The 12,425-nt window shown below is 37.2% G+C and overlaps 1 protein-coding gene across 3 annotated transcripts in view; it reads right to left on the bottom strand.

The window, feature by feature from the left end:
* Positions 1-4,581: 4,581 nt before the first annotated feature.
* Positions 4,582-12,425, bottom strand: part of POC1B (POC1 centriolar protein B) — a 56,178-nt gene continuing 48,334 nt past the window's right edge. For all 3 annotated transcript variants that reach the window (XM_075428088.1, XM_075428089.1, XM_075428090.1), the window contains 2 exons: positions 7,638-7,820; positions 4,582-6,432 (listed from right to left, as the gene is read on the bottom strand). In XM_075428088.1, the coding sequence (XP_075284203.1) occupies positions 6,328-6,432; positions 7,638-7,820 (288 nt within the window). In that variant the 3' untranslated portion in view covers positions 4,582-6,327. The remainder of the gene's footprint in view (positions 6,433-7,637; positions 7,821-12,425) is intronic.

Genomic DNA, 12,425 nt, shown 5'->3' with positions numbered 1-12,425 from the left:
CCGGGGTGGCTGACGGGCCATCTACCCTGCTGCACGGCCAAAAGCCCAGCTTCATGCTTCATGTTATCCACGTGCTGAAACTCCTTGGTAACTTGGAGTGGTACTATATCAGCCCTGGCTCGAACGAGGCTGTCACAACTGCTCTAATGAGCCTCTCGCAGTCTTTCAATAATGCGGCTATTTATAGGCTAGGTCTATAGTGGATAGATTGCAGAAGCTGCACAACAGCTCACAGTGTTTTAGCAATGAAGCTGTAGAGAGACATCAGCGCAGACTGAAACCACTCAGTACAGTTACATACAATCAAATATTATAATTTACTATGCTTTGCCTGATTACACTCACTGCTTAACTGAGAAGTTAATGGCATCTTGTTACATTTATAAAATTTTCTTAGAAGTAAAAGCTGGTCTTGTGAAGTACAAGAATTTTCAAGTCCCACAGATTGAGAGCTAAGCCCTGCTTTTGCTCACAACATCAATTTTTAGGTGCAGCATCACTTAATTTTAACAGAATACCCCCAGTAATCAGTGCAGAATTTGGACATAGTCAGAAACCACTACCAACCACCTCGTCTCTCTCTTTCAAGTTCCTCTTTTTAGACTCTAGCAAATATCCTGGGTCTTGTGCTCCCGGTGTGTATCATTAGGTGAAAACACTAATAAAAGAATGATTAAAAAATGTTTGACAAGTGCTCTTATGAGGAAGAATTGCTGCCGGGAGCTTTCTGTCCTTTTCACCACCCAAGTATATTGCATCTTAAATGTTTCTTTCTGAGATGTGTGAGATGAGGCAGCATGAAGCAGCAGGACCCTTTGCGCATGGCTCACCTGAATATTCCTTCAAAGAAATCAGAGACCTTCCCAAACGTCCGTCTCTATGACACTTGTTCATAAAGTCCCAGTAAACAGCAGGTTGCCACAAGCATGCTTTGCTTATGAATCTTACAAATCTTCTTCTAAATCTTATGACAGAATTGACATTCGATAGAGGTGTTGGAATAAGTGCTGTAAGCCTTTGGCTTTCATCACCGTGGCCAGAAAAGGCTTCAGTGACACCCTACAGCACAGAGACCAGCAGTTCCTGCTACTTTCTCTGAGGTTTTATCTCTCTAAAAGGAGCAGAGATTTCCTCTGGGGATTAGGAGGAGGGAAGACACTTGAGATAGAGGTGCTATTTCATTACAATACAAAGCCCAGAAAGATGAAAAAGATAGCCAGTGGTTGCCTTTTCTTCTCTTTCTGGCAATTGCTTCCTCTTCAGCAGCTTTGAAGAGAAGTTGGATCCCTCTGTTTTACCAGGTCTCTAAGGGCACAGGCCATGAAGGGACTTACAAACCTAACTACTACACCGAGTTGCAGAATCCTTTATTTGGACAGCAGTGAGACCCTCAGCATTTCTCCTCAGCCCACTCCTGCCTCTGCAAGCGCACTGAGCCCACTGAGCCCTCTAACACCCCAGTCCCTGCTATAGGCGTGTGAAAATGGCGTGACCCCGGTCGCCAGCAGACTCAGTACCCCCATTAATGCCAAAGCTCTGTGGGATTCCTGAAGTAGATGTTCCTGCACTGGTCTAGACTGTCACTGCTTCCCAGACTCAGTTCTCCTCAGGTGAGAGAGAGTGACTCCTGAAGGACGAGGTTAGGTTAGGCACGTGGATCCAAACCAATGTCCCTGCTCCAGCGGACATGTATGAGCAGCCAACAATTTCCCAGAGACCCTTGGAATCAAACTATTAAACTATCCAACTGCAGCTCTTCTGAACCTGACACACCCAGATGCTTTTTTCCACTCGTTTATTAATTTTTGCTTCTGAAGGCAGCGAAATTGAAGTGAGGCAAGGTGAAGACCTTCATCTGATTGTGCAGGAAACACATTAGTGAAAACAAGCAATTTTTCTCCTTCAAGCTGCATTTACGAATACACTGGTGGTACCTTATCTAGAACTGCTGACTCTTACAAAAGAAATGTTTTGGAAGGGATGACACATTTTGTCTCATATAAGGTTCCTCAGTGCTCATCAGTAAAATACTATTCTTCAATACCAATGAATAATCAAAGACCTTCTTTTCACATTGTTAAGACTATTAAGTGTGAGTACAATACTAAGTTTAAACATGTAATATAACAGGTAACAAATGTAGATTGTGGCTCACTGACTAGTTCAGAAACTCTTTTTTGTCTGCTGGATTTAAACTTTCTGGTGAAATCAGTGAGGAGTGTACTCAGCACATCCTGTTAGCTGAGTCAATTGAAATTGCACCTGTTCTTGGATGCAAGTCATAACAAATGTAACCCATATACATTGTAAAGAAAAGGACTTGCATGCACTTTTTCCAATTAACATCTGCCTTTTGGCAAGTCATTAACCTATTTTCTCACAAAGAAACGGCTTCAATTGTATTATGCATCTGAAGCATGCAAAAGTCCCTGAGGGGGCACTCTGACAAAAACATACTGTTCCTGGATCCAATGTGAACATACATATTCATTAATTGTTTGGGGCAAAGAGTACAGAATTTCTGATTTTTACAAGTCTTACAAGGTAAACAGGTTACATAAAGCTACGTCCTTGGAAATACATTTACATCCCAGCTACCGTCGTTCAGTAGAAAACTCAAGGGTGGTTTTGTGCTGTGATATGGCAATGAAAATAATACAGCAACATGGTAATAAGACTTTTAGGAAGAAAAAAATCCTGTTTGCCCTAAGAATAGTACAGAATATTTATTTATGTAAATAAATAAAGGTGGGAAGTTCTATTTCTCAAATCACTCATGCTGCAGGGATCTGTTCAGGCCATTCTAAAATGGTGAGGAAAACCCATTCTATCACAATTTCTCCAGCTAGAAGATTAGTTTAATTAAAATTTAAAACTACAGTTTAAGTTTCTCACCATAAAGATAATGAAACAACGAATCTTACACCCCCAAAGACAAGGGAGTTGTTTAGATACATTCACTTTCAGGAACCATAAGATTATAAAAAATATGTCAGAGGTAGTGAAAAGTAAATACTTAAGATTTTTGGAGAATGTAGTGGTGCATTAAAAAAAAAAAAATCAAAACCACAAAACCCAACCAAAAATGAAAGAATCTCCAAAAAATATAGAAAAAACACAGAATACAGTTTGAGTTGTCAGGTTGGTCCATAAAGCACAATGGATTATTGGCACAAACTGATGTCCCAGTCTGATTTTACCCTGGTATTTGAAAACCTCTATGTTCAGATCAAAAGAAAAAGTGAAGTGCCTTAAGGTCCAATGTTGCAACATTTAGCCGTTCGGCATCTGGCCCCCCAGGTGATAATTAGGAACCTCTAAACGTGCTCCCAAAGGAAGTACATATTGCCATCCAAAATGAAAAACCAAGAAAAATACCTTTATTACCTCAACATCATGCTTTATGTAATGCCCTAGATAAAAAATCTATTAAAATTCCACTGAATTTTGATGGGAATTACAAATAAAATTTAAGACACAGTAGTAACTGACAGCATTTCTTTCAATTTGGAAGAGCGTTTTTGTTTCAAAATGTCTGCAGAAGCACTTACGATGAGTTGCTGAGCTACTGCATAATGCTTTAACGCTTCAGGAATTTGAAGTTGGGTTCCTCCAGAGAGTCTCCCAGTGACGCCAGCAGGAGAGGTTATTCCTGATGCCACCTTCTCTCTCTCCCCCACAAACCTTGGGCATCTACTGGATGCCACTCAGACATTGGTGTTTGGGGTTTTTTTTAATAAATAATTGAGCCATTTTTGCAGTAGCTGACCTGGATGCTGGAAGCAGTCTTCCTCCAGCAGGGTGGCCTATTTACATTTACTATCAGAGGGATAACTCGGCTTGAGGAAAGCTGGACTGCATCAGGTACTTGGTTCAGCTTGTTTAGAACACGTATGAAGTTTCAGTACTTCACTGCAGTCTGCAATACAGACACACTTTTCACAATCATTTAAAGACCTGTGCAATTATGTTTTCACGCAGTGCAGAAGCACAACTAAGGCTAAACAGCAGTCATTTTCCTCTAGCTTTATAAGATAATTCAAATGAGTCAAGTTACCAGTTATTTGCTAGAGCACAAATCCTAGAGTAAATGCTTCTGAGAGTTTAACCAGCCTCTTCAGGAAGTTCTTCTATTCCATTGTTGTATCTGAAATTATGCGGATCAAGAAAATGAGATAACTAGCCCACATCAACGTTCCTTTCAAAGAAACCTAAAGTTAGCTGGTTGTGGTTGTGTTTTAGGAAGGCCATAACAGCTTGAGGAAAATACCTCCGTCCTGCTCTCAACCAACTATCTCTAGTTATGCAGACATCCCAAGTGTCATGCATGTTGAGTTTCAATACCAACAGACCACGTAATCAAATGACAAGAACATATCTCCATTTGGAAACGTTACGTTAGTGCACCAGACTCACAAACAGCAGAGGAATAAACTGGATTAAGTAGTAAGTGCTCTAGATAATACTGAAAAGGAAGAAGGATTAGTGACAGGAGCAAAGAGAGAAAGGAAAATTTCAGCAGAGATTTTATTAAAAAATACAGAAGTAAAAGAAATTTCAAAATTTTGTTGATAATCCTGAAAAGCTTAAAAAAAAATTTACAGATCTAAAACATATATATACAATCCACTCAGAGAAAACAAGAAACAAGCAACAGATTTTAATAGCTACATGATTTTGTGTCTTCTAATGGAGCCAAGAAAAGGCAAAGACCACAAGAATATTTGCAAACACATAAAGCAAAGTACATCTGACCTAAAACACAGTATTTACATAACTATGTGCTATATAGCATTATAAACAATTGCATAATCAAAGGTCAGACTGTTTACATTGGAATATGTAAGACCATCCTTTCATAAAAAACCTGCGGCTAGGATGTTGCATAGAAATAGGTCCATCTAAAAGTTGTATAAGAGACTGCTTCTTCGCAATAAACAGTACTACTAAAGACTATGTTGAAAATATGTAGTCCTTGTTGGCAAAATTCAGAGTTTACCAAGCAAGTGAAGTGATGTCTGGCTATCTGAAGGTGATTATTGTGAGAAAAGACGAAAAGTTATAAAAGAAAAATTGACTGCTCATTGCTTTGGCTCAAACTGCAACAGCACGTACACACTGAGCTTCTCTACTTAAGCTGATGTCTATTGATGTTAACGAGGTTCAGCCTAGGAAATGGGCTTTATCTATATACAGTCAGTGGCAGAATTGGATTAAAATGCTCCCCCCATTTCCAGTGTCCTATTTTTCAACATACAAAACATGAAGTTGCAGAAATGGATGACTACCTGGTTTTGATTGTGAATTTAAAAAAGGTGTTGTGCAATTGCCATTTAAAAAAATTATAGGTAGACATAAGGAAGCACAGATGTTTTCTATTAGAAAACAAAATCTTCAATCGTCTTTCTAAAAATTGCATTTTTATTAAAAAAAAACCCAAATTAATCATACATTACAAAGTCCTGATTTATGGCTTCATTCATAACGCATTAGCTGACGAGGACATTCATAGCATGCAAAGCTTGAGCACCTGTGGAAGTCCCTGGAGAATGAAAATCTTGTATTTATGATACAGATTTCACACCACAAATATATTCATCAGAAGTATGAAGTCAATTTTTATTTTTCTAAATATGAAAAATGAATTTTGATGGGATGAGATAAGCAGAAGTGCCCAACTGCGTCAGTCTTGCAGCTGAATTCACACAGATGCAATTATAGTTTCAAAGTTTTAAGTGACTTCATTTTCATATTTGTAACCAAAAGTTTTTATACTACATATTCTTGCAATCATCATTTAGAGGATATAGAGTAACTGTCGCTACTTTTTGGTAAAATATCTGAAATTATGTAAGGGACAAAGAAAACCTCTGGCATTTTTGGAGTTAGGGCTAATTAGGTATTATTTAGTTTAGGTGCTTGAGTAATGTTGCCTTAGCACAGAGCATTTTTTTCACAATCCTCACCTGAGTTAAAAAACCTGCATAGAGTACTTCCATAACAATTGCTATTCATCTAAAAATAAGTAGTTTGTTGCTTAGTCATATTCAAAGATCTTATTAGGTTGAAATAAGAGTCCTGTAATGTTCAATGGGAATGATTTTCGAAAGTGTTGGTTTTGGCTGGGCTACACTTTATTAAATATACAACCAGAATATTTGCTTGCTACCAGTGTTCAAAATGTGTTGCATTTTTTTTCTTCAGTTTTTACTACATTGACTTGTTAGAAAAGGATCTTGTTTGCTTATAGCAAAATCCAATGAAGTAATATTTATTATTTCCTTGCAAATATATGAAACATTCTTCAATACAGCTAGTTTTCCTCTTTTATTCTTCCTGTCTTCCCTGAAGTAACATTTTTTGTTGACTTTCTAAGCATTCTTTCAATTTATCTTCAGTCAAAGTCAGACGTTGTTCCAGGATTGAAATAGTCTGCATGAAGAGGACAGCAATTTCAATTTGTTTGTACATTACTCACACAGTATTATAAAAGTGTGCAACATAGTAACATAAGAAAAATCACTTTAACTCCACAGAAAGAAAATATCCTGAGATGACTTTTCCTTAACTATTCCACTATTTACAGATGTATTTAAAAATAATGGCTTTGTATCTATGGAGATTGTCTAAAAGTTTAAAACTGTTTCCACAAAATATTTCTCTGAGAGAAAAATACATACGTGGATATATAAATTACTCTGAAATAATATGGAAAAGTTGAATCCTTATTTCAATAAAAAAACAGCCATCACTGATGAGCCGGAACGATGTCTTCCAGAAACCTAAAAGAAATTCTAAGGCATCCCCAAAAAACAGGAAATGAGAAAAAATATGCTATCAAAAGGCATTCTCCAAGAGATTACCATCATCAGAAAACGTAGGTTTCTGGCAGTTTCTTTTTAATCCAATTTACTACACAAACAATTTTCAACTGATTACTTGACTTCATACTTCCCAAAACTTACTTCTTGAATTAACATATATATTGCAAAACAATGCAGAAAAAAAACCTTAGCTACTCCCTTTTGATTTGGTTTTACTTTAATATATTACAGACTACGGAATAGAATCTTAAAATATAGATTGGCTAAATCTGGATTACTAAAAAAAAGTATTGACCATTTGCAAAGTGACTCATAATCACTGACTAAGACTAGTATTTGTGCAGTTTCACTTACACTAGGAATTATTCCACTGCTTAGATTGCTACCTAAGCCAACATTTTGAGCACTAAGTTTGAAAAGGGATTTAATGGTACATTGCCAATTTACTTTGTTCATTCCATGCTAATGCATGATTGTTCAAGCTGGAATCCGACCATGTCTGCTAAACAATTGGCTTCTGGCAAATCTATGCTAGATCTCACTACTGAAAAACAGTGACTCCTCCAGAGTTACAAATACAACAATACTCTTTATGATTATGTAGCAGGAAGATTTCACTTTAGCAAACACAATATACGTGATCAATATTTGCTGAAAGGAAAAAACTAAAACAGTCACTTGATTATGCAACTATTCAAAATAATCCCACGGACTTTAATATTTTGATGTATGAACATGGTTCCTGGGGTTTTTTTGTCTATTGACAGCATTATCATTTTCCACTGCAAGCGTTATCTGTTATTGAATACTTACTAGAGTTAAAACATCCAGCTGCTCCACAATGTGCTCCAAAGCATTACTCAGGGAGGGGAAGTTGCCTGTTTGCTTGTCCACATTATGCACAGCTGATTCGCTCTCATTTTCTGACTTCCTTTTTGAACTTGTTGCCAAGACTGAAGCAGGGGGATACTGCAGATCTTCACTGCTGACATGATCCTTCAATACAGAAACACCATTTGAAGATTCAGTTGCCTTTGTCTTCATTTAATTGGAACCATACAAGAAGATAGGCAGAGAAGTCTGGCTTTTAATTTAAAAAAAAAAAAAGCTATATACATATATATGCACACACACAAGGGGCCTTCAGATTTGCTTCTGGTATCAGGTCTAATTCATAACACTTCAATTTGTTCTGACCTAAGAGAGAATTTCAGCTGTGATGGATGAGGCAATAAGAGAAATCTCAGCAGTCTTTATGTACATGTTTCAGGTACACATGATTGAGGAACTACATGCTGTACTACCAGAGCTTGAATTAAAGCTTGAATAAATAACTATTGTTGACTGGTGTTTTCTTCAAAAGGATAGCTCTAGTTCACAAAGGAATTAATTCATAGCAGTCATATGGATTAAAAAAAAAAAAAAAAAAAAATCAATATGTGACTAGATGACCACAAGTGTTCCTTCCAACTTCATAGTATGAAACCTTTGTTTAGTATGAATTAACCTCTTCGTTCAGAATAACAAAAAACACAGAAAAACTAAGTAGTTTTTAGTTTTCTATTCAGGGGCATTACTTTTTGAGAAACCAATTCCTCCAGAAAATGGGAGAAGGAAAAAACAGAGAAGACCCACACAATTAAAACTTAAGAGAGAAATAAGTTTGATGTATAAACGTTGCTCCAGGGTAAGTGAGAGCACATGATCTTCCCAATGACTTCCAGTTTTGTTTGTGCCTTGAAGTTCTTAATGGCACTTTTGAGTCACGAAAGGTTAAATCATCACTAATTCATTAGAAGGTCCTTCATAACAACTTCACCCGATTTATTAATGACTTTTTGAGATTTCTTTGAAAACTTCTTATACCTTCAGATAATTTTAGTTTATTTTTACACTAAAATAAACTGAGGTAGTCAAGTTTTATTATCTCTAATTATATTTCAAATATCTACAACATTTACAAAATAAAACTTTTAAATATTTACAATTTAACTGTTTCTCTGAAATTTATCAACAACTGATGAAAATATCCTTTAGCTATCCAAGGGGAAATTTTAGTCTTACCTGATGTATTTAAAATACCCAACATTTATAATGCACCCAGAAGATATTTACGTGTAAAGCTGAACAGATTTTCAAAAGAAAGTCTTAAAATCATTGCCAGCCATTAAAAAAAAATTCTCCTAAAACAAACTAGAATGTACATTGCTAGGTGGAATTAGTGGCAAACCTTTACAAGATTACCTAGGCACGTTGATGAGTTTCTGTCAAGAATGATTCATGTGTAGCTGACCCTGCTTTTGAATCAGGCAGAGTCAGAGAGTGATGGATGAAATACTACTACTACGACAATGTAACGATTTTAAATATAAGTAATACTAAATCATATCTATACTATCAGGAACTTCTACTGCAGCATTATCCACAATACTATTCTTGTGCCTTCAGGGCCATCCTGCACAGTCCTGACCAACTAACATGTTCTGTTCTCTGGACTCATTGTTTCTGATTGTCCAAACTCGTTTCTTCCCTAAGTGCTGGGGTTGTGCTATCTGTACCAATGAGAGAGAATTAAGCAAGAGACAAGTTGCATCCACCATCTGTCTGGAAGGGCTTTTCTTTTTGCTAGCAAAGCACAAAAGCAAACCAAAAATGCCACACACAGTAGAAGATTGTGGGTCTAGGACGGGGACTAGCTGAAAGCAGAGAATGTGGTGGGGTAAGAGGGTTTCGTATCTCAGGAAGAGAAGGGCAAAGAAGAAACCTCTCTGGGTTAAAAGCTCCATCGTCCAGTTAAGTTCTGCAAGAACAGGTCTCAGCCCCCAGGCAAGAACCCATGAAGTGCAGAGCATGGGGTTGATAGGGAGAGGCGGAGATACTCACGCATATATTTCAGACCTTAACTTACAACGGCACAAAACCACACAGAACCTTTCTCAAGATTTGATAGTACCATGGTATTTGGTGATATGTCACTTTCATTGATTTCATTATGATGAAAGAAACAGATAAATGAACTAGAACATACCTCCAGTTCCCTTTCAGCCCTCTTTTCTGTGCTTGGTGACTGATTTATGCAAATGAACTAAGCATGTCAAGTAATAAAGGTCTGATGCAACTAATACTGAAATTCAGTGATTTGTATTGATACAGGGTTGTGTCAAAAAATAAAAGTGTGCTAGAGATCAGACTACAGATTTGAAACATTAAACATCTGAGGCTGTTCTACAGAATGTCCTAATGGTTACAACATTTGCAGTGGACTACAGAGAGCTGGCTTTCTCAGTCTAAGGCTATTTAAACCCATGGCTCATAGCGCAACGCTTTGTCAGCTAGGCTGTTGCCTTTTAAAGGCATGAAACTGTGGAAGAAAGGATATTCTTTCCAGCCATTCTGTTCGAGTTTTGCCACTGGTCAACACAAAGCAGCTTTAGTTCAGTGGTTAGGATGCTCAATCAGAAGCAAGTAAGTCCTACTCCCACGAGAGGCTTTGTATTTTATGTATAAGGTGACAAAATGAATAGAAACTCCACAGAGGAAAGGATTTGAACCCCAAACCTCCCCACACTCCTAACTAGATGGTTTAATTACATCTTTGTCTCCAGTACCATGAATTTCAATTTCTTCTCAATATGAAAAATCTTGTGATGTCAACTTCAAATTATTCCAGAGAAGTGTAAAGTTTGAAGGAGTCACCTGTTAGCACAAAATGAAATAGAATACAAATGGTTTGATTTTTGGACAAGATAGTCGGAAAATGAATTTCCCATTTAATTTTACTTTGCTTTAGCTCCTTTCTTTTAAGTGTTAGAAGTCCTCAGAAGAAAGTGTTCCAAATATGTCAGAATATTCTGGATCACAATGTATCCCATGTACTTTTAGATGAGCATGAAGTATATAGGACCAGTTCATCGTAAGACTGTCCACATCTTCCCTTTGCAGATTTCATTATATGAGACACCATTAATTGAATCTTAGAAAAGCTCAGATTCACTGTGTTATTTCTGACTTAGCAAGTTATATCTGAGAATATCCTTGGGAAACAGGATTAATGGAAGCTTTTTGGCACACACTTACTGCATCACAAGATGGAGATAGTCTCCAATGCTGATTAACATGGAAAAGGTTAAGCTGAATTTGGTATTCAAACGGTAAAGAAAAAATATTGCCGTATATTACAGAATTTCTGCCTTACAACCAATCACACTATGAAGAACATCCTTGTATTTAACTACAGCAAGGGAGTCTGTTAGAATAGACTACTTAGTGAGATTTCTATAGAAAGATAGTGAGATTACAGAAACCTCGCTTCTGTCTGTAAATCTTGACTGCTTGCCCAGAAGCTTCCAAACCTCAACCAGGATTAGCTAAATCTGACAGAGAGTTAGAAGGCTCACTGATTAAGTTGCAACAAATTTCAGGAAAATTGGAAGCAGGGTAGATGGGACACGTTGCAGGAAAGACAGGTAGAACTCAAGCATCATATATTCTGCATGGCAGCAGCAAACCTTTCCAGTTGTCACATGCCTTATGAAATGCAGGCAGCCGATGAGGGAAGGTAAAAGCGTCAGTGAAAAACAGCCAGCTGGTGCAGGAACAATTTGTAAAGCTTATGCAATTATTCTTCGTAGACACCTGTATGTGTCCTCTGAAAATTCTGGCACCTTTTGCTGATTTTAATCAAAGCTATCGAAGAAGTAGGGATCTCAGAAGTAATTAAGCTCCTGAAAGCTTCAGGAAACCATTTGCCAGAGTTTCCCATCTGAGGCTAACGCAGCTCTACAAGTTCACACTCCGTAGCTGCAAAGGGGAGTAAGGATAGGAGATCCCGAAGTGCGAGAGAGACCCAGGCTGGAAACCATGTCTTCCCAGACACCAAGATCAATAAGATCATTAGAAATAAACACAGCACAGTTTGTCTAATGTTAACAAAGCTACTTGTATTGATGTTTTCAGACGAATTAGATAACACAGCCAAAAATGACATAACTGTAAACTTCAGCTGATCCTCTCTGACTTTTGCTTAAAGGCATCATACTGCTTTGCAAGTTCAGCATCCTACAGATAATCTATTAATTCTCAAGTATTTAAAATAATAAAAAATAGATTTAACATTCAATGGCACTAAAACTAAAAATTTGCTGTCTGTGATGTAAAGTATTAAGATTTAAAGTAATGGAGCAGGAGAGGAAAACAATCTGAGGTTATTAGACATTGACAAGTTCTTCTAAAAACGGTTCTACTCTGAGGCTGGTGTTTCTCAGTTTCTTTCCAAACAAGGCCGCTGTATTTCAGACTGAAAATAAAGTAGAGATTTCAGTTTAAGCTCCCACAAAGTGATTACAAATTTTGCTATTAAACCCAACCTAAACAGATTCTTCCAACCCAAGGAGGAAAGCTGTCAATTCCGGTAAACAGAGCAAATGCTATGCTACTGAAATTCTCACCAAACATTTTTTTCTTACAGTAAAATTGATCCAGAATTCAATCTATCACACAAACAGGCTGTGAAAAATGCTTTGTAGCTCAGTAAATTGCCACCAACATTGCCAAGTTAGAGTACTGGAAAAGTCGTCCTGTAATTTTGTGGGTTAAGCAGGA

This window comes from Opisthocomus hoazin, chromosome 8 (assembly GCF_030867145.1).
Source record: "Opisthocomus hoazin isolate bOpiHoa1 chromosome 8, bOpiHoa1.hap1, whole genome shotgun sequence".
Lineage (NCBI taxonomy): Eukaryota > Metazoa > Chordata > Aves > Opisthocomiformes > Opisthocomidae > Opisthocomus > Opisthocomus hoazin.
Note: the sequence above shows the minus strand (reverse complement) of the source record. Positions and strands in the feature narration are given on the sequence as shown.